This window comes from Zeus faber (assembly GCF_960531495.2).
Source record: "Zeus faber genome assembly, chromosome: 6".
Taxonomy (NCBI): Eukaryota; Metazoa; Chordata; class Actinopteri; order Zeiformes; family Zeidae; genus Zeus; species Zeus faber.
This window is the reverse complement of record NC_137201.1, coordinates 33,974,407-33,998,055: the sequence shown is the minus strand read 5'-3', so window position 1 is coordinate 33,998,055 and position 23,649 is coordinate 33,974,407. Positions and strand designations below refer to the sequence as shown.

General features: G+C 46.9%; 1 protein-coding gene across 2 annotated transcripts in view; it reads right to left on the bottom strand.

Moving 5' to 3' along the window:
- tln2b (talin 2b) overlaps positions 1 to 2,750 on the bottom strand; it is a gene marked incomplete at its 5' end in the record, with an annotated part of 72,215 nt that extends 69,465 nt beyond the window's left edge. For both annotated transcript variants that reach the window (XM_080002561.1, XM_080002560.1), the window contains 5 exons: positions 26 to 168; positions 481 to 633; positions 1,891 to 2,020; positions 2,270 to 2,367; positions 2,615 to 2,750. In XM_080002561.1, the coding sequence (XP_079858687.1) occupies positions 26 to 168; positions 481 to 633; positions 1,891 to 2,020; positions 2,270 to 2,367; positions 2,615 to 2,750 (660 nt within the window). The remainder of the gene's footprint in view (positions 1 to 25; positions 169 to 480; positions 634 to 1,890; positions 2,021 to 2,269; positions 2,368 to 2,614) is intronic.
- Between the last annotated feature and the right edge of the window lie 20,899 nt (positions 2,751 to 23,649).

The window sequence follows — 23,649 nt, the reverse complement described above, 5'->3', positions numbered from 1 at the left end:
GCTTGCACCTGGCTCAAAGACCCACCTGCACGTAGAGCAGGTTGAGCTGGACCGGGTCTCGTGAGTCCACGTTCTGGTCGGAGTAGAAGAACTTGCGTCGCAGCAGCAGCGTCTCGCTCTCCTCCACGCCCTGCTCCCTGAAGGTCCTGCTGTGGTCCAACCAGTTCACTGTCCAATCACACACCCTGTTACTACCTTTCAACCTGAATTACATCAGAACATTCAGAACTCTTGTTTACACTTATATGAGTTCTTGATTTCCAATTCACTAAAAATATGTTTTTATATTTTGATGTTTGTCCAAATTGTGGAAACAAAACATCCTGTCGTAGTTGGTTGTACATCAAAATCTCCCATTAATTCAGCAATAAATCAGAATGTGGATGTTTCAGGTCTTCATAGAAGCCCAGTGGCAGAAGGTGACATGAAACAAGACATTCGGTTTGACTGGACTTCCGATCGGATCCTCAACACACTCACGGTCGTCGTCCGTGTGGAGCTTGGCTTTCAGTTTCTCCATCTTGCGTTCGTCTCGCAGCAGAGTTCTGTCTTTCTTCAGAGTTCCCATCCCGTCCTCCTTCTTGTCCTCCGGATTCTCCTGAATGAGCGAGTACTCCTCGTAGTTGGTGATTCCTGGAGGAAGACGGAGGCCTCCGTTAGGTGGGAATCCCCAGAGGTCAAACTGTTCAAGGTCTTGGCGACGGCACCAAGGGGCGGCCAACGGTGGTTGGGCAACCAGCAACCACCACGATGAACGCTTCATCAGCAACACAGGCAGCGTTTGCACCAAGGTACAGGAACTAAATTAAGAATAAATAGACAGTGGCAGTGCCTGCAAGTGTTGTGGTTGCTTTCCACCGGCACAGAGAAACCGTGGCGAGCAGCAGGTGACACCAAAAGTGGAGCTGTTTAAAACGTCATTTTTTCCATCGACCGCTGGATTTTGGGCTCCGGCTTTCCGATTGCTTTTATAAAACTAGACTCGTCCCAAACCCCCCTCGATTCCACGATAAGTACCACCTCACTTGCAGGAACCATCCAAGTGGAACCAAGTTTCTCTTGTTGAAAACGGCCAAAACTCCTGAGAACTGAGTTCCTGGTCCCTGAAATTGTTCCCGCGCTGGAAAAGCCCCAATTAAACCATCGCGGCTGATTTGAAAGGCTGAAGCCAGAGGAGTTAGAAGCTGCTTCATGGAGAACAAACACATTCATAAATAATCGTGTTATTGTGACTGAACACCGTGAGAAACATGGTTTGTTGGTTCTGAGTTCAACCGTGAGGATCTGGCTGCTGGTAAAAATGGAATCAATGGAGCGCTGATGTAGAGAATCCAATTCTCTGTTTCACAAAACTCCTTCCTTAAACGATTTCTCCGTCAGACATCGAAGCGAGGACCGACGGGAAGCCACCGAACAGAACACGGAGCTGTGTACGAGCAGAACTAAGAATCTGAAGATGAGTTTAAACTAGCCCAGGCCGATGAAGAGATCTCCCAGACGCCCGGCCCTCCTCTCCTCGCCCCGCTGAGCTCAGTTTGGGTTCCACGCTAATTGAAATACACAGCTCACGAAATTACCGTGACAAGTCGAAGGACCTTCCGCAACGCTTCATGGCTTCTGCATCACTTACAAGTGACGCCCACTGAGCATTTAGCGAAACCCTGTGAAGGCTCTGAAGCTCCTCTTAGCGCTGAAGTAATCAGAAGAAGCCACTCTGTTGTTTTATGGATTGGATCACAGCAATTCTACTGAGAAGACGCTCAAACTCCAAATAACACAGTGAAGCGCCTCAGCCCTGGACTAAAAATAGGCCAAATGCTGAATAATTCAAGCCTCAAAGGTGGGTGGAAGGGGAACATGTGAGCCCTAGTGGGAAGAATCACCACCAACCGATTCGACTGCAAATGGTCACCAGCAGCTCTCCGACCGTCTTGGAATCGTCCACCATGATGGTTTTGATGGCGCTGTCCAACATCTTGATCTTCTGGGGTCTCTGTTTCTTCTTGTACTCCAACACATCCTAAAAGGGAAACACAGAGACCGCTGATCAGCTAAAGAACTTAAAAGCACAAGGAAAATTACCTTGAATGAAGCCATTCGTGTAGGGTGCAGCGTGTCCATCTTGGTGTTTAAATGCTCTCAAACGGCGTAGAGACAACGTGACGACACCACACACTCTGCATGCAGACTGAACAGTCCAAACAGATGTGACTTACTGTGCAATATGCAACACATTTATTCAGCCCTGGAGTCCAGCACTCAGTCTTACCCCGTTCCGCAGCATGTAGTAATCCAGCGTCCGACAGGATTCCAGCCAGATTCCTTTCCTGGGGTCGTCGTCGGACAGAAAGAGTCCGTAGTCCGATGCTGAAACACAAGGTGCTCCTTCAGGCTCTCCAACAGGGGATACCGCGCCTTTCTATGGAGCACTTAAACACTAAGGCTATGGCCCGTTGTGTACACTTCATCTGTCTATAAAACACTGTCATGCAGTTTGCATGGACTGCAAAAGTGGGCTCCAAAAATATTTACATTTACTAGGTTTTATATAAAGGGTCATTTTGTTCTGCCTCCAATGCGATTCCTCTGTAAACCCCGGGGGCGGCTGAGGTACCTTGTCCGCTCTGGGCCTCTGGGACGCGTTCCCTGATGATCCTGCAGGCGTCGTACACGGGCGTGCATGGCTCAAACTGCATGGTCTTCACCACGTTGCACTGGCGGACGCAGATCTTCAGCGACAGCGCCACCATGTTGGCGTGCGGAGTATCGACCTCACCAACCTACACACCTGCTGGGGGAACATTCAATTATTAGTGGTATTTACGACACTGAAATCAAGTCGTTGGATTGGACTCATTATGAAGGAGGTCATTACATTGTTGTCTTAGAAAAGAGGCAGAAATAAAATACGTTTTTCTTATTGTCATTAGAGAGAATGTGTTCGGATTTTAACGTTCTGACGAGGAGGAAGGAAGCTGCTGCAGAACCAGCTGGTTCCAATGCACCGCGGGCCATGGAATCACTGACATGATGAAGCTAGAGCCCTGGATCTGACTAAGAATATGACAACTAAAACTTTAGATACAGAAAACCAGTCGAAAAATGAAAATGCAAAGGGAATTTTCATCCTCGACATTTTGGGAATCACAAACACAACGATTTCTATGAGTTATGCAACGTTTCCACAGATCAACATATCAAATACATTCTGCACTGAGTGCTCCAAGGGTAAAACCAAAAGGGCCCAAAAACGATGCATCTCCATCACACACACACACACACACACACACACACACACACACACACACACACACACACACACACACCTTGAGATGACCGCTACAGAGTCCAGTCCCAGCCTGCACATTTATTTCAGGAAATACAGACACATAAGAACAAGCTGATGACTTTGCAGATAAGAACACAAAAACCGAGAAGAAACTGTTAAAACTGTGCCAAATACCATGCTCATTTATACTGCACCACACACACACACACACACACACACACACACACACACACACACATACACTCACACGCACATGAACACACACCCACCCTCTAGAATATAAAACCATGTTCTATGGAAATCTGCTGTTCATGTCGCTCCTTCCCTGAACAGAGCGAACGACAACCTTCCCATCCTCTCCTCCGCGTACTGTCCCTTTAACCATCAGGCCTCGCCACCACAGCCTCCATGCGGCTGCCTCCAACCTGGCCGCAGCCTCCATGCGGCTGCCTCGCTCGGCCGCAGCCTCCATGCGTCTGCCTCCAACCTGGCCGCAGCCTCCATGCGCCTGCCTCCAACCTGGCCGCAGCCTCCATGCGGCTGCCTCCAACCTGGCCGCAGCCTCCATGCGGCTGCCTCCAACCTGGCCGCAGCCTCCATGCGACTGCCTCCAACCTGGCCGCAGCCTCCATGCGGCTGCCTCCAACCTGGCCGCAGCCTCCATGCGCCTGCCTCCAACCTGGCCGCAGCCTCCATGCGGCTGCCTCCAACCTGGCCGCAGCCTCCATGCGGCTGCCTCCAACCTGGCCGCAGCCTCCATGCGGCTGCCTCCAACCTGGCCGCAGCCTCCATGCGGCTGCCTCCAACCTGGCCGCAGCCTCCATGCGGCTGCCTCCAACCTGGCCGCAGCCTCCATGCGGCTGCCTCGCTCGGCCGCAGCCTCCATGCGGCTGCCTCCAACCTGGCCGCAGCCTCCATGCGGCTGCCTCCAACCTGGCCGCAGCCTCCATGCGGCTGCCTCGCTCGGCCGCAGCCTCCATGCGGCTGCCTCGCTCGGCCGCAGCCTCCATGCGGCTGCCTCGCTCGGCCGCAGCCTCCATGCGCCTGCCTCCAACCTGGCCGCAGCCTCCATGCGGCTGCCTCCAACCTGGCCGCAGCCTCCATGCGGCTGCCTCCAACCTGGCCGCAGCCTCCATGCGGCTGCCTCGCTCGGCCGCAGCCTCCATGCGGCTGCCTCGCTCGGCCGCAGCCTCCATGCGGCTGCCTCGCTCGGCCGCAGCCTCCATGCGGCTGCCTCGTCCTGCTGCGCGTTGACGTGATGGAGCGACGCGCACGCCCGCTTACAGCGTGCTCGTGAAACATTTCACCCAGAGCAAACATCGTCAGAGTGGAAGTGTGAGTCGTCCCTTCATCCTCCCACGCGTTCCATTTTTTAATGTTTATCATGATTTCAGCGTCACAACCCTCAGCCGCTGCTCTGCAGGAGGGGGAAGCTCACCCAACATCTGTAACATCTGCCACCAGAGCTGCAGCAGGACTTGGGTGTCATTTGATTCAATATCAATATATTGACATTTTATACATAAGGAGAATGGCTTCCAACTTTCAGTTCACCATCTGACAAAACCAATTCAGTCTACTAGAGAATTGAAACATCTCAACTCATTAGTGGCTCTGGTGGCGTTTCATTTGAGAGGAAAATGGTTGCATAGCATCGCAAATTCAAAACACAGAACTGAATCCTAATAGCCCCATTTAACCCTAAACGACGGGTTGAATATTTCCAACGACAGCTCTTTATTGTGAACGCAGGCTGATGCAGCTGCTGAGACCAAGCTCTGTCCACGAAACAATGTTTTCAGTTTCTTTTCTGAGCGGAACCAGTTGCTGCGGAGCAGGAGGAAACGCAGCGTAATTAAACTCAGCAGGACGGTGTAATCCCTGGGATTACGGTGGCGTGAGAGGGCATTTTAAAACTCAAACCAAGCAGCTTCTCCTCATTAGACCGAGACGCTCGGATGGAGCTTCTGGTTCCTACGGTTTAATCATCAGAACCTGTTCGGGACACTTCCTCCTTCATCACATCAACGAGCCAGAACAGCTTTGTTTCCTGCGATGGCGACGCTGAGGAGGAGCTGCAGAGGAACATGGAGAACCTTCAAGCGTCAGGTTTTATTCTTTTGGTCATAACTTCTCTCTTGGAGCTCAGGGAAGCAGGAGGAGGAAACCTGTGGAAAGTTCTAATTCTAAACGTCAGACAAAAGCACGGCCTCTAAGTGGAAGCGTAGCAGCAGTTTTATTTGATTTGAATTTGGTGACAAATTCTCACTGTGTGAAATGTTGTGTTGGGCAAATCATTTTTTCTTTTATTATTTTAGCCACAGTCACCTGTTGACATGAAGACTGTGGTGTCGGGGCGATGTGGTTTAAGCAGCCACAGCTGTCTAGGGTCTAGGCAATTGGGCCCAGGATCGAGGAACGTCAGCGCAATCAACGTGCAACAGGTAAAACACCCGTCCCCACACACACACATGGGGAGAGCCTCTGTCATGACGTGTCCATCTGCTCCGGGCTTGTTCCTTCTGTCCTGTCCAACATCTCTGCCTGTGACTCAGGTGGGTGTGGAGGGTGGAGCTGCCACAAAGACAATTTGTAAATTTCTGATGTATTTTATTCCTTTCTTCTGTTTTCGGCTGCTGGCTGGAAGCAATAGAGACAATGAATTGAAAGAATGATAAATCCGCCCGATCGCTGAGTTTTGATGCATCAGGGGTTTCACAGCTTATTTGGCGCTAAAAGAGAAAAAAGAATGTTAGCAGAACTCCAAGAAGGTCCCTGGAGTCCAGAAGGTTAAAGGTTCCAGTTCTTTGGGTTAACACATTCTCTGGGTTTGAGTTTGACGCCGTGTGACATGTGGTTATATTTGCTCTTCACTGTAGAAATGAGGACGTGCAGGGGGAGGAGGAGGAGGAGGAGGATGAAACGCGCCTCCCAGCTGCTGTTAAACTTGTCAGAGGAGCCGCTCCGTGTGGTTCACATCAGTATTCTGGACTCGTTCTGCTGCGAGTTCAAAACTGAGCTGGAAACTCGGAGGATTCACACAGGAAGCCAACGCTCCGTTCCCTCCGCTGTGGAAAAGAACGATCCCTCCAGAAGGAGACGCCTGACCCGGGAGGAGAGACGCCCCACCGGGAGACGAGAGACTCCGATGCGGATTATCGGAGGATCCTTTCACTACAATGTCATTGTAAACCCAGCAGAGCCCCCGGAAACCCAGCAGTCCAACGCATCGAAGGCTCGCGGAAGAAAAAGTTCATTTCAAATAAGGCGAGAAAAACAAGACGTTTAACTGAGTATTTATTCACTGGAGGGAGTTTTGGACGTGGTGTACAAACTCTGTTCAAAGTAGAGAAATAACCCGACGCCTCACAGCTATTGCTGTAAACTAGGAAAATTAAGGAGAAATATTTAGAAACCGATAAAATATTAACAATCTATAAAAACACAAACACAAGAACAAAACAGATAAATAGAGGAGGAGGGGCAGTGTCTGACCTGATACACGCACTAATAACTGTTAACAGTAAATAACTGTGAATTGAGAAATAGGTTAAAAAGTAAGAAGGAAAATGAAATAAAAGGTAAACAAGCTTAGCTCACTCCATCACAGATGTGTCTCATTCAGAAAGAGGGGTTGGCCCCTCAATGTACAACGGTAGGTGGGGATGGATCGCTATGGTAATGTGTGTCTTCAGCACCATGACAGGTTGTGCTCCGGCTGAACAGTCGGACCAGTCAGAAACCACACTTCTCCAGTTCTTCTGTTACCATTAAGTGCACGGCTCCTCTCATAAAGACTACTGCTTTTAGGTACAGAAACGATTCCACCCGTGTTCTGTCAATATCATTTAAGTGTTTGAACTATTATTCCCTCAAAAATCACCATCGAATCACAATACTACACATACAATTTGCATGAATGCACTTATGACTTCTAACTCCCGCCCCATTATATAGGCTTCAGATTTACAAAACCTTGACTTCTGCCATTGTCACATGGAGGGAAAGTACAAAGAAAAAAATACATATATATGAATATTAATCCAAGTAGAATGTCCACAAACATTTCAATACTATGTCATATTTTCTACGATTAATTTTGGACTTTTATGTCACAAAGGTATTTTTCATTTAGATCAATATAAAGCATTTGAGTGATCGTCACTACATGAGTGAATTATGTTTGAATTTAAAGCAGCACGTGATATTCTTATGGATTCCAGGTAAAAAAGGAGTCACACGGATCCAGAAGGATCCGGTCGCTGAAGACAGAAGTTTTATTCCATTACGGCTCATTTTTTGGCCATCTGGTCGCATGAACATGGATTTCAAGAAGCTCTTACGTTTCCATCTGCGTCTTGTCGTTTAGATGCTCGATAAGAAACGACGGAACGTAGGGAGCGCTCTCTGAAGCAGAAAACCCAATGACTTGCTTTTATAAATACACCGCGGGAAAATAATCATTGGATCAGCTTTGGTTTGTTCCACATACTGTATGTATACTCTCTGCTTCCACACTTCAATCTCTGATGTTGAGTAAATGTAGGAAAAGTGACTTTACATTTGTTTAAATCTTTGTTTTATCAGATAAATGAAATAATAAATGTCAACATAAAATACATTTTGGAAGGTATGACTGATTCATGAATATCATGAATCATTCATCAGTTTTAATTCATCGTGGTGTCGGGATGGTGTGGTTTGAGCAGCCACACCTGTCCTGGATCTAGGTGATTGGGCCCAGGATCAGAGTGGCTGTACACCTGTTTCTCCTTTGGTCTAAGGAGCAGCAGGTAAAACCCCATCCCCACACTCACTCAGGAGAGGAGCCCTGTCATGACACGTGTCTATCTGCTCCTGGTCTCATTAAAACTGGCCTACTCTCTACAATAAACTGGTGTCTACAACCCCCCGTCTTTTGTGTCTCTGTGCTGGAGTTCCCTGACAACGCCACTTTGGTGGCGTGTGGTCGGCAAAACTGCCACATTAATCATCTTTTTTAAATCAAATCAAATAAGAATGTAAAAACAAACCGCATCAGTCTCACTCCATCACACAAACTATGTGGGAAGCAGTGGAACAATGAAAAGTCCTCCAGGGGAACTGGAGAACCCCAGAGAATCCCTGCTGGTCCTGGATATTCCCCCCCCTAGGCCCTGGATCCGACCCCCAGGTCTGCCGGTCCTGGATCCGACCCCCAGGTCTGCCGGTCCTGGATCCGACCCCCAGGTCTGCTCTAACCGCTGCTCTGTCTGCAGGTCCTCCTTAAGAGGAGCCACTAGGAGCTGGGCAGATTCCTTCTAACCCAGAGGAACCTTCCGGTTCAACAAAGAGGCGTCTGTTCCAGAACACAGGCCTCCATTATGAGAACGGACTGAGGAGCTTCCACAAAGCTGCTGCCAGACGACATCCTGGTACGTCAAACCACGAGGATAAAGGGGTCGGTCAGGATCCAAAAAGTCCTTGATTCCACATCTAGACATTAAGCTTCCTAAACAGATCTTCAGAGGTGAGGACCATAAGGTCAGATGTTCAGATGCTCAGAACGTCCAGAGAGCATCTCCTGGTCTCCTGCTCAAGACATCAACATGTTATTTAAACACCCGGAAGCTTCAGAGTGTGTGCAAAAAAAACAGTCACAGCGCCATTTTGAAGTTCATATTTTATCCAAGCATTGTAATAAACTTCCAAAACATTGAGGGCTGAGTGGGAGAAGCTCATGAAACGTGTTTTGCAAGCAGCAGCGCAGAAAAGCAACATTCTTATCCAACACGATGCATCATGTTTGGAGCCAATGAGATTATCCTGCCAGGGGAAATCTAATTAAGGACCATGCTCTTTGGGGATCTTTCAGCCAGATCCTGGAAACCAGAAAGGAGCCTCTAACGAGATGTTTTTCATCCGAACTGAACCTGATAGGCAGGAGCCTCAGATGGAGACGGAAGAGGCCGGGTGAAGGTCCTCCAACTAGACGGGACTAATCACAGAGTGGTCATTCAAGAAGCAGACGCCAGAAAGGAAACGAGACGTTAGCGGTGACAAAGATGGCTGAAGGGATGAGTGGTCCGCACTGTGTCAAAGCCTTCAGAGACCAGTTAGACCCTGACAATTCATTTTCATAGACATAACTGGGATTAATCATTTAATTTACTTTTTTTTATTATCCATTTTATAGCCACGATCATATTATAAGACACACCTGGGTAGGTTCATTTTCCTCAACGCAACTGAAATGTAATTCATAATAATAATGACATTTGACCAAATTCACATTTAATTTGCTGGATCATTTCTAAATTCTGCTTCAAATTCCCCAGAGATGTGGATGCAACAATTTTACAAAATGTTGGTGATCATCTAATATCATTCTTATGAAGGGATTTTGGAATAACTGTGACAGTCCTGCTTGAGGAAACCCAATGAGGTCATGTGACTCATTGGGTGGACCAAAAAAATAACCAATAACTCAATATTTATTACAGTAAGTGCCTTGATTAGGCTTTGTAGTATACATGTGGAAACACGGTAATGTTCTTTTCCGAGCACAGTGCCTGTTGATGTGCAAGCAGCAAAGAAAAAACTGATTGGCTCTGAACAGGAAGCTGCTGTGAAGCAAAACAGGACGTGATTGGTTTAAAACACAGTCAAATCTGATTGGCTAAGAGCAGCTCCCAGGATGCACTTTTGTGGCAGTAAAATGTGACTGATAAATGGATATGGGCCTCAAATGGACTTCAATTACAACAATAAACACAGAATATTTCGGTATAAGATGACCTTCCCATATAACTTATAATCAAATAAGCAGTGGAGTCTAATTTTACCTGAGAAAAACAAGACCAGGACACATAACATGAGTGGAAACGAAAGAGAAACGTGGAAGTTTGGGGCTAAAATGAATCATTTCTGCTCCATAAAACCTGTTGTAGATGTTATCGGCAAGATACATTAGGCGCCTTTGGCCTATCCGTACAGATAAAACAAACATGGCTGCCACCACACACACACACACACATATACACACACACACACACACACACACACACACGCACACCCCATTAACATCCCGTGTGCTCTCCCTGCATCCGTGCACACTGCCGTCGCAGCACGCTCGCAGCTCTGGCCCTGAGATAAATCCTTCCTGGAGTGTCCTGTCCTGTAAATCACAGCACTGCAATCTCCTGTCCACAACGCCTCCACGTGCACGGAGCCTCCACGTGCACGGAGCCTCCACTGATTGCGGAACCATGAGCGGTGGAATGAAAGGCTCTGGCTGCCGTCCAGCGTGCTCAGGGGTTTGGAGTGTTGTGCTGTGATATCATACAAGGACAGGAATCTGTGTTGCCTGTTGCTTAAAAAAACTAAAAAAGCATGTTATCTACTTCATTTACACGGTTGTTTCTGCCTGTTCTGAAGCCTGTTGGAACAGAAGAGAATGTGTGTTGTCTTACTTCTCTTTGTGGCCAGTACAACAGCACCTGGCAGCTCTGGAATCTATTACTCGTGTGTGGACAGTGACAGTGAACTGAGCGTGTTGTTGGAAGGAGCAGGTTCAGGCGGAGGCCATGTTGTCGGCCCGTTCATTCCAGTTCGGTGGGTCCGCCTGCCGTTGCCATGACATCGGCCGAGCCCACTACCTCTTTCTGGACTTATAAGGCCGGACTGTGGCCTCCCCATCGGCCCCCGGTCTAGACCCCCTGCTCCCAGGGCCAGATCCACAGAGTGCACGGCCGAAGCAGCTTCCAAACGCTACGAGCAGGAGGTCACAGAAACCTTATTCAGATCATTGACTGTATATACAGCGTTCACTGTATACTGTGTTTATATACAGTATATGTACTGTATTTATACTGTATACAACAAGATCTCTGCAAGGACAACGTCACAATGTTCAGCCGAAAGACGGATCGACAGAGCTGCTTCTCCTTCTTTATTGGACAAATTGTCGAATTTGTCACTATGGCGACCAGAGTCGGTGTGTAATATCTTATACAACCTGTTTCTGATTTCTAGCGTCAGTGTCACAGCTCGTTGGCTGGAGAACGATAAGAAGTGCAGCTGAACTAGTCAACAATACAGGAATGCGGAGAATGTGCTTTTTTTTAATCACTGGTTGCCATGGTAATGCTAATAACTGATGTCCAATTACAAACCGCGCCCATATTTTCTGTTTGAAGCAATGCAGGAAGTGAGATGAACTAGAGGCGGACTTTTAGAGTAGACAGTAATCTCAAGGGGCGAGACGAACGCAAGCCTGTGTTTCAGTAAACTGGGAAAAAGTTCATTCTAAACAAAGTAGAAAAGTTCATACAGTTTTTGGGTTTGTTTTTCCTCTCAGAAAGAAATAAAAGCACTGGAGAATAAAAATCTTAAATTGGCTGAAAAATACGTAGACAGCCACTTTCCCTCAGGCAAACATCGCGCACGTCAGGGGTCCTTCGAAATGAGGCCTTGTGAACCAGGGGACCAAAGACGGCAGATTCAGACCAGAGGACAAGACCATCGCTGCATGAGGCGGGGAGGTTATGAAGAGATGCATTCCCAGCCCGACTCCGTCAGCTTTTTATAGACTGTTGTCCTTTTGGAGATGAAGACCGTTTTAAAAGGTTCCTGGCGGATGATTTCCTTTGAAAAGTCTCATGAACTGCCTCATGAACGACTCAGCGAGAGTGAGGACATGGAGATGGGACAAATCTCAAGTCAATTAGGCATAAAGGTTGATTAGATTCATTGTGTTTACAAGAGCATGGAGGTATCATGCTCCGAATGGGAATCTGAGGTTTCATCCTTGATTCGATCTTCCTGCTCGCCTGAGAAAACACCAAACTCTGGTGATGCCGGTCTGATGCTGCATTCCAGCTCCATTCTCGAAAACTGGGAATTGAGAGCGTTCGACCAGGACGGATCCATTGGAACAGCCATTAACTCAGAGTTACACGAGTGTTGAGAATGTTGGTATTAAATTCAAAGATCCAAATTGCAGAGGAGGAGGAAACTCACGTCATTATCTGAGTTATACGGAACTATCGAAATAGCTTTTATTGCTGTTAGCCAACCTATCTTCGCCGACCGTTGTGAGCATACATGAATAACCTTAAAGCCACATTTCCTGACATTGTTTCGACATCTCTTATACATTCAAGATTCAAGATTTTTTTTTTTTATTTGTCACATACATATACATACTTTCATACATATATGCAGTGAAATGTAATGCATCCACATAACATCCACAAAACATCCACATAAAAATGCAATTCTAATGAATGTGCATTAAAACCAGAGCCAGTGCAACCAACAAGAAAGCTCCAACAAATTACTGAAATAAGGTCAAATGTATGGATATCAGCAGAGTCCTTAATTCAAATTAGATTATGCAACCACCCCTTAAATCTGCATCTGTACTTGTACCACAGAAATAAGAATTCACTTATTCAGTAACTTTGTATCTCAGACAACTGGATTCTATACGTTTGCCCAAATCTGCAAAGCTCTGGCTCCGTCCTGCCAAGATGGCTCCAAGCGTGAAGCTAAACTCGGGGCTTCAGAACCCAAAGGGGCCATAGAGGTCCCACCAGGGCGGTCACCATGGCCCGGGACTCGGGACCCAGAGCTCTGCAGCCGACAGAAAGGATCAGAAACACCCTCAGCTCGGGAGCACACTCCGCATTTCATGCTCCACATCCGCCGGTTGCCATAGCAACCTGCGTTTTGGGGGGGATGCCCAGGCCCGATGGCTTCTGTCAGTCTCAGTCTTTGTAAAAAAAAAGACATAGGGAAACGAATGAAAAACGTTTTACAAAATGTGTCACTGAAGATCTCCCAGTCCATTAGTGCACATGATCTTAATCTCTACGTGGATGAATTCAGCTATCTGCTGTTTGTGCTGCTTTTGCTGTTTTCGTCAAGACTGCCCAGGAAATTTGAGGCTACAATAAAAAGAAATGACCCAGCCCAGCTGTAACTGAGACATAGAGTCGACTTTCAGCAGATATTTTAGATCAATACAGAGAACAATGAGCAGATACAAGACTTTTTTATGTTGCTGAATCAAAGCTTTTCAACAGGAAACAACCCTTGTGAGGGCCACATTTTACTGTTTAGTAAAAATATGCCAGTGTGATATATACCCGGGGCCGATCCTATGCCTGGAAATGACTAGCTGTGATCAAAGTCCGTCACCATGACAGCATAGAGAGGCGGTGAGGCTGGCAGTGGCTCTGGGGTTCCTCCTCTGGCCTGTCTGGGGAGGGCCGGGAGGGACCCTGTACCCCTGTACCCCTCTCTTTAACCTGGTTACTGTAATGAGCTTGGAGGCTGCTGAATCCAGCACACATGCAGAAAATCAGGCTGCCTCACTTCCTTCATTAATCTCCCACTGAGCCGCCCGCAGCTGAATACAAACCGCACCGTCAGGCTTAGACGCTGCACGCCTGGACGGCCCACTGGGCACTGAAGGAAGTCCCTGAAAACCTCTAAATTATTCCAGCTATACTCGTTTCAAGACCCTTTGGGCGTAAGGACTGTGCATCTGAGAGGCACATAAAACCCTCACAAATAAGGAACCGCACCAACTAAGTATGGATATTCAACAATATTCAAACATCACCAACCATCTGCAAAAAAACAGGTAGAGCTGATAATGCCCTAAGTAATATTAGTTACTTTGCCTTCTGTAATCATGGTCTACCATCAGAGAATGAGCAAAAGACTCAGTCCTCAAATACCTAGAAAAGCGCAAAGAACTGTAGGGTATTCTGCTCTTGTGGAAAGACTATTCTGAGTGAAAAACTTTGCGCTTAGAGATCCTTAAATCAGAAATAATTCACAACCCGCCCGCACCCTCCTGAGAGACATTAAACTGCTCACTTAGTTCTGAGCCACAAAGGAGACAGCCTCGTTGCGCACAGGACAACAGACGGGCCCGGAACCGGACCGGTTCCAGGTTGGCTCCAGGCCTGGATCCAGGCAGAGTCAGCGCTGTGATCTCTGCAGTGGGAAGCTCAGCTCTGACTCAGTACAAACACAGACATTCTTGTTGCATGATTCCTGTTTTCATTCATAAATCCGTTTCAAGTGTCATGTGCTGGATAAAAAAATGATGGGGGGAAAAAAGGAAAATAAAACCGAATAATCAGAACTCCTTTATTTATTTGCAACAATTCCATAAAAAAGTGTTCTTCGTACATCCTTCAATTGATTATTAGTCAAGCTCAGAATTCCAGTTCATCTCGTTCCTTGGCTTACTCTTTGAACTTATCCTCCCACAGAGCCAGAGATAACAGCACAGAGCAGAATTCCAGCCGAGGACATGTGACAGTGCATCTCGAGAGTAACCGAAATGAGAACCAGCGGAATAAAACACTTCTTTTGTCTGAGTCGCTGAGTCGCTGAGACCAGTTCCTCACTGGATGAAAAGGTTCTCTGCATGACATGCTTTACTGAGAGCTACATGCTGGTGCAGAGCGTGCCCATCAGGGTATGTTATCATGATGACCACTACACTCACCATCAAGAAGATTTTGTTTCTTATGATTATTGAACAAGTTATTAACATCCATCCATCTTTGATAAACCTCTTCTCCTGGTCAGGGTCATGGGGAGACTCACAGGACTCCAGTCCATCACAGGGTCACACACGTTCATGGGCAGCTTAGATTCTCCATCATCCAGAATGTTGTGTGTTTGAGGGGGTGGGGGCACGAGCTCCACAGGAAACTCACACAAACCAACTGCCCGAGACCAGAGATGGGATTTGACCCCGGTTCCTGAAGGTAACAGACAACCCACTGCCAAGTGCACACCGAGGCCCAGTATCACATGGGGAGGTCCGGTAACTGGAACTATTCCAGACCAGGTCCGCTGGTTTGAGCATGACCGGAACGGCCATGTTGAAATGGGCTTGCAAGTGATTTTCCCCCGACTACTAAAGCAATCATTCCAGCCCTAAAAACCTGCTGAGACCTCCTTCCACCATTTGAATGAAACCCACAACAACAACAGTGGTGTTTAAGGGAATTATGCACCAGATGTTTGATTGTGGTGTCCAATTGTTGGAGGCCTAGCACCTGTAGAATATGGAAACCCTTGAAGGCGATTTTGGCAACAGCAATAATTCCCTGAAACCTCATATGCCACGGAAGAAGAGATATGTGTGACCTTAGGTCATAGTGATTAACACACCAGCAGTCTTGAAAAGACGCATCCACCCCGGTAAATCCACTAAAAGACCATGCTGCAGAAATGTCTCTAATGAAGAGAGTTCTGCTGAAAGCTGCGTCAACAGAAACAAAGAGAAGAAGAAAGGACAATGTTCAGCAACTCTCACTTCTATTCGACAACGGTACAACAGCAAGTCTTTTGAATACTTCTACAAGACTACAGGAAACTGGAAACCATTGTTTCCACTGGCTGATTAGTTATGTGTCAACCTTCAAAAGCCCTTGGTTGCAGTTCTCCGGAAGCTTGGTAAAGAGCAGAGCAGCTGAAACACATGTTTCGTTTATTGAAACGACTCCCTTCCACTTCCAGGTGTTGCTGAAGGATCCTTTTCTAAATGTCTGTCCAGTGAAGACGCTCGCAGCAAAGGGACGCTGGTTTCTACCCCAACTACTCCGTCCGCCGCCGCTCTAAGAAGAGACTCGGCCGATATTTGAAATAATCCACCGGTACATTGTGCTCGGCTCAGTCGATCCCCCAACTACCTGCTTGCCAGACTCACAAACGGGATTGTACGCAACATATCTGTGTAAAACTACTTCTCCTGACGCTCTCCGACCGCTGTGAAGAGGGAAGTCGCAGAACACTGTGGGTCAGAGCTGCAGTGGAGTGGAACATTTCTGCGCTGACATCCTTCATCCTGCAGGGAGTTAACCTATTTTTGGTTAATTTCTGTAGTAAATAAGCATTTCAAAAATCTATTATGAGAACAGTTATAACACAAAGAAAACCCTCCCTGGAATTAAGAATATTTCATTCCAATTCTTTGGGCCATTCCCTCACAAGGAAGAATCTACCAGAGCTGATCAATGGGATCAATATTTATTTGAGCAGTCATCACTTCCTATCTGTCCAGTCTTTGTACCGCACCTTTAACTCTCCTAATGAGGAGAGAGGCGAAAGAGCCAGGGACAAACTCTAGACGTCAATATTAACATACACGTTTTAACATAGTAATATATGGAGTTATGTTGAATATTGTAATTTATTAGGAAAAAAAACACGATGCATTTTGCAGGACATAATGCCTGTAATATTATGGCGTCTTTCACTACATTCAATAATATCGATGCAATACACAATCCAGTGCAGCATTCTCACATGTTTTAATACTTTTATCTCACCAATTAACTGTACGCTGTCCTGCTTTCGGAAATCCGTTAATGACTCGATGTGTTTCACCACCAAAGGGCAGATCATTAAGACAGCCGCAGCCTTACTCAGCCGAGAGGAGGCTGAATAAGGCGTTCAATGCACCAGTCCTCAGAGCAGAGACTCTATCAGGCGGCCACATTATCGCAAAAGGTATATACCTACATTTTATTTACATAGGATAGATAAATAGTTATTAAAGAATAAATAACTAAAATGAAGTGAAATAAGCTTGATTCAGTATTTATTTTTCTAATTTCCAAATATATAATAATAATAATAAAATAATAATAATAATAATAATAATCATCATCATCTATATCTGTATAGCACCTTTCATACAAAATGTGCAGCTCATAGGTCTTTACAGGCATTTAGGAATGAATAATATAGATAGATATACGATATCACCAGGCTCATACAGCCGCTGTCATCTTGTGAAGAAATGGGTTTACAGCTTTATTGTGCAGGATTTCCTCATGTGAGCTTTTTCACAGCTTCACAAAAAAAACTGCTAAACTACCCCCATGGGGCGCCGGACAATTTCCATTATTTTCAAATCCTAATGTGGACAGGTAGATCTGATGGCGCAGCGGGGGCGGCACCGCTGCCTTTTTACTGTCCATGCAGTTACAAGCCGTTCTCTGCAGACGGTGATAATTACGGTGAAATAGCGACTCGTTTGCATAGAAAGGGGCCAATTTTGCGCCAAATGTATGAATAATACCTCATTTAAATAGGTGTACATAGCAGCGAGACGCTGTTTGTGTGGTGGTGCAGTTAGTAGTGCACTACACGCTCGTTTTATCTGCCATTTGTGTCAGTTTTGTAAGTGCAAAAGCCACACAATCCTCTTGTGATCTGGCCCCTGAGTGTGTGTGTGTATATGTGTGTGTGTGTGTGTGTGTGTATATGTGTGTGTGTGTGTGTATATATGTGTGTGTGTGTGTGTGTATATGTGTGTGTGTGTATATGTGTGTAAGTCGCTTTGGATAAAAGCGTCTGCTAAATGACTAAATGTAAATGTATATGTGTGTGTGTGTGTGTGTGTGTGTATATATGTGTGTGTGTGTGTAACTAGTGCTTAAATAAGCACTTTGAAGTTCCATCGTGTGGCCTAATTGTATTGATATTGACGTATCGTAATACGAACAAACTAACTAACTAACAAACAAACAAACAAACAAACAAACAAACAAACAAACAAACAAACAAACAAACAAACTAACTAACTAACTAACTAACTAACTAACTAACTAACTAACTAACCAAGTAACATAATAACTACTATACTAACTCACTTATACCAAGTACACTACCTACCTACCTACCTACCTACCTACCTACCTACCTACCTACCTACCTACCTACCTACCTACCTACCTACCTAACTAACTAACTAACCAACCAAGTAACATAATAACTACTATACTAACTCATTAACTACCAAGTACACTACCTACCTACCTACCTACCTAACTAACTAACTAACTAACTAACTAACTAACTAACTAACTAACTAACCAACCAAGTAACATGATAACTACTATACTAACTCATTAACTACCAAGTACACTACCTACCTACCAACCTACCTACCTACCTACCTACCTACCTACCTACCTACCTACCTACCTACCTACCTACCTAACTAACTAACTAACTAACTAACTTACTAAACAACTAACTAAACAACTAACTAAACAACTAACAAGTATACAAAAATACCAAAAAATTAACTAAACAACTAACTAACTCACTAACTAACCTAGTCACTTGGATACTAACGAGTATACAAACATATTAACTAACGAACGAACAAACAAACAAACAAACTAACTAACTAACTAACTAACTAACTAACTAACTAACTATTCTATTCACTAATTACCTAAACAGCTAACTAGTATACCAACATACTAACTAAACAACAAACTAGTATAAAACATACAAACTAACTAGCTAATTAATTAACCAATCAATTACTCAATGAATTAGGCAATTAATTGGTTAAATGAATAATTAATTGATTGATTAATGAAACAACTTACTAGTATACAAACTAACTAACTACATAACTGACTAACTAACCTACTAATTTGTATATTAACTTACTAGTATACAAACATACTAACTAACTAACTTACCAACTAACTGTGACCTTTATTAAGGCTGTGCTACAGCAAACCATGGTAAAACACGAGAACAAACACGAGAGGTTTGTTTTCCTATTTCCTAAAATAAAGTCTGAAAGCCACAGACAGAGACAAGAGACCAGAGACCAAGACCAAGACCAGAGACCAAGACCAGAGACCAAGACCAGAGACCAAGACCAAGACCAAGACCAGAGACCAAGACTAAGACCAGAGATCAGAGACCAAGACCAAGACCAAGACCAGAGACCAAGACCAGAGACCAAGACCAAGACCAAGACCAGAGACCAGAGACCAAGACCAAGACCAAGACCAGAGACCAAGACCAAGACCAGAGACCAGAGACCAAGACTAAGACCAGAGATCAGAGACCAAGACTAAGACCAGAGATCAGAGACCAAGACTAAGACCAGAGATCAGAGACCAAGACCAGAGACCAAGACCAAGACCAAGACCAAGAGCAGAGACCAGGCACCAGGGACCAAGACCAAGACCAAGACCAAGAGCAGAGACCAGAGACCAGGGACCAAGACCAAGACCAAGACCAGAGACCAGAGACCAGAGACCAGAGACCAGAGACCAGAGGCCAGAAACCAGAGGCCAGAGACCAAGACCAGAGACCAGAGACCAGAGACCAAGACCAAGACCAGAGACCAGAGACCGGAGACAGAGATAAGAGACCAGAGACCAGAGACCAAGACCAAGACCAAGACCAGAGACCAGAGACCAGAGACCAGAGACCAGAGACCAGAGACCGGAGACAGAGATAAGAGACCAGAGACCAGAGACCAGAGACCAGAGACAAGAGACAAGAGACAAGAGCCCAGAGACAAGAGCCCAGAGCCCAGAGACCAGAGACCAGGGACAAGAGACAAGAGACAAGAGACAAGAGACAAGAGACAAGAGACAAGAGACCAGAGACCAGAGACCAGAGACAAGAGACAAGAAACAGAGACCAGAGACCAGAGGCCAGAGACAAGAGACAGAGGCCAGAAACCGGAGACTGAAGACAGAGACCAGAGAATGAAGACAGAGACCAGAGACAAGAGACAGAGGCCAGAGACAGAGACCAGAAACAAGAGACAGAGGCCAGAGACCAGAGAGAGAGACCAGAGAGAGAGACCAGAGAGAGAGACCAGAGAGAGAGACCAGAGACCAGAGACCAAGACCAGAGACCAGAGACCAAGACCAGAGACCAGAGACCAGTCACCAGAGACCAAGACCAGTGACCAGAGACCAGAGACCAAGCCCAGAGACCAGAGACCGGAGACAGAGATAAGAGACCGGAGACAGAGATAAGAGACCGGAGACAGAGACCAGAGACCAGAGACCAGAGAATAGAGACAAGAGACCAAGACCAGAGACCAGAGACCAAGACCAGAGACCAGAGACCAAGACCAGTGACCAGAGACCAAGACCAGTGACCAGAGACCAGAGACCAGAGACCAGTGACCAGAGACCAGTGACCAGAGACAGAGACCAGAAACAAGAGATAGAGGCCAGAGACAGAGACCCGAGACAAGAGACAGAGACAAGAGACAGAGGCCAGAGACAAGAGAGAGAGACCAGAGACCAGAGACCAGAGACCAGAGACCAGAGACAGAGGCCAGAGACCAGAGAGAGAGACCAGAGACCAAGACAAGAGACCTGAGACCAAGACCAGAGACCAGAGACCAAGACCAGAGCCCAGAGACCAGACACCAGAGACCAAGACCAGTGACCAGAGACTGAGACCGAGACTGAGACCAGAAACAAGAGACAGACCAGAGACTAGAGAATAGAGACCAGAGACCAGAGACCAGAGACCAGAGACCAGTGACCAGAGATCAGAGACTGTGACCAGAGACCAGAGACCAGTGACCAGAGACCAAGACCAGTGACCAGAGACCAAGACCAGAGACCAAGACCAGAGACCAGAGACCGAGACAGAGACCGAAGACAGAGACAAGAGCCAAGAGACTAAGACCAGAGACCAGAGACCAGAGACCAAGACCAGAGACCAGAGACCGGAGACCAAAGACCAGAGACAGAGACCAGAAACAAGAGACAGAGGCCAGAGACAGAGACCTGAGACAAGAGACAAGAGACAGAGACCAGAGACAAGAGACAGAGACCAGATGTCCGAGACAAGAGACAAGAGACAAGAGACCAGAGACAAGAGACAAGAGACCAGAGACAAGAGACAAGAGACAAGAGACAAGAGACCAGAGACAAGAGACAAGAGACAAGAGACCAGAGACAAGAGACCAGAGACCAGAGACCAGAGACAAGAGACCAGAGACAAGAGACCAGAGACCAGAGACAAGAGACCAGAGACAAGAGACCAGAGACAAGAGACCAGAGACAAGAGACAAGAGACAAGAGACAAGAGACCAGAGACAAGAGACAAGAGACAAGAGACCAGAGACAAGAGACAAGAGACAAGAGACAAGAGACCAGAGACCAGAGACCAGAGACAAGAGACAAGAGACCAGAGACCAGAGACAAGAGACAAGAGACCAGAGACCAGAGACAAGAGACCAGAGACCAGAGACCAGAGACAAGAGACCAGAGACCAGAGACAAGAGACCAGAGACCAGAGACAAGAGACCAGAGACCAGAGACCAAGACCAGAGACCAAGACCAGAGACCAAGACCAGAGATAGAGACAGAGACAGGGGCCGGAAACAAGAGACCGAGGCCAGAGACGGAGGCCAGAGACGGAGACCAGAGACCAGAGACCTGAGACTAGAGACTAGAGACTAGAGACTAGAGACCAGAGACCAAAGACCAGAGACAAGAAACAGAGACCAGAGACAGAGACCAGAGACCAGAGACCAGAGACAAGAAACAGAGACCAGAGACAGAGACCAGAGACCAGAGACCAGAGGCCAGAGACAAGAGACAGAGGCCAGAAACCGGAGACTGAAGACAGAGACCAGAGAATGAAGACAGAGACCAGAGACAAGAGACAGAAGCCAGAGACAGAGACCAGAAACAAGAGACAGAGGCCAGAGACCAGAGAGAGAGACTAGAGACAAGAAACAGAGACCAGAGACAGAGACCAGAGACAGAGACCAGAGACAAGAGACAGAGACCAGAGACCAGTGACCAGAGACCAGTGACCAGACAGAGACCAGAAACAAGAGATAGAGGCCAGAGACAGAGACCCGAGACAAGAGACAGAGACAAGAGACAGAGACCAGAGACAAGAGACAAGAGTCAGAGACCAGAGACAAGAGACAAGAGTCAGAGACCAGAGACAAGAGACAAGAGACCAAGACCAGATACCAAGATCAGAGACCAAGACCAGAGACCAGAGACCAAGACCAGAGACCAAGACCAGAGATAGAGACATAGACAGGGGCCAGAAACAAGAGACAGAGGCCAGAGATGGAGACTAGAGACTAGAGACCAGAGACCAGAGACCAGAGACCTGAGACCTGAGACCTGAGACTAGAGACTAGAGACTAGAGACTAGAGACTAGAGACCAGAGACCAGAGACAAGAAACAGAGACCAGAGACCGGAGACTGAAGACAGAGACCAGAGACAGAGACCAGAGGCCAGAGACAGAGACCAGAGACCAGAGACCAAGACCAGAGACCAAGAACAGAGACCAGAGACCAGTGACCAGAGACCAGTGACCAGAGACAGAGACCAGAAACAAGAGATAGAGGCCAGAGACAGAGACCAGAAACAAGAGATAGAGGCCAGAGACAGAGACCCGAGACAAGAGACAGAGACAAGAGACAGAGACCAGAGACAAGAGACAAGAGTCAGAGACCAGAGACAAGAGACAAGAGACCAAGACCAGATACCAAGATCAGAGACCAAGACCAGAGACCAGAGACCAAGACCAGAGACCAAGACCAGAGATAGAGACATAGACAGGGGCCAGAAACAAGAGACAGAGGCCAGAGATGGAGACTAGAGACTAGAGACCAGAGACCAGAGACCAGAGACCTGAGACTAGAGACTAGAGACTAGAGACTAGAGACCAGAGACCAGAGACCAGAGACAAGAAACAGAGACCAGAGACCGGAGACTGAAGACAGAGACCAGAGACAGAGACCAGAGGCCAGAGACAGAGACCAGAGACCAGAGACAGAGGCCAGAGACTGAAGACAGAGACCAGAGACAAGAGACAGAGGCCAGAGACAGAGGCCAGAGACAAGAAACAGAGACCAGAGACAGAGACCAGAGACAGAGACCAGAGACAAGAGACAGAGACCAGAGACCAGTGACCAGAGACCAGTGACCAGAGACAGAGACCAGAAACAAGAGATAGAGGCCAGAGACAGAGACCCGAGACAAGAGACAGAGACAAGAGACAGAGACCAGAGACAAGAGACAAGAGTCAGAGACCAGAGACAAGAGACAAGAGACCAAGACCAGATACCAAGATCAGAGACCAAGACCAGAGATAGAGACATAGACAGGGGCCAGAAACAAGAGACAGAGGCCAGAGATGGAGACTAGAGACTAGAGACCAGAGACCAGAGACCAGAGACCAGAGACCAGAGACCTGAGACCTGAGACCTGAGACTAGAGACTAGAGACTAGAGACTAGAGACTAGAGACTAGAGACCAGAGACCAGAGACCAGAGACAAGAAACAGAGACCAGAGACAAGAGACAAGAGACAAGAGACAAGAGACCAGAGACAAGAGACAAGAGACAAGAGACCAGAGACAAGAGACAAGAGACAAGAGACCAGAGACAAGAGACAAGAGACAAGAGACAAGAGACCAGAGACAAGAGACAAGAGACAAGAGACAAGAGACCAGAGACAAGAGACAAGAGACAAGAGACCAGAGACAAGAGACCAGAGACCAGAGACAAGAGACCAGAGACCA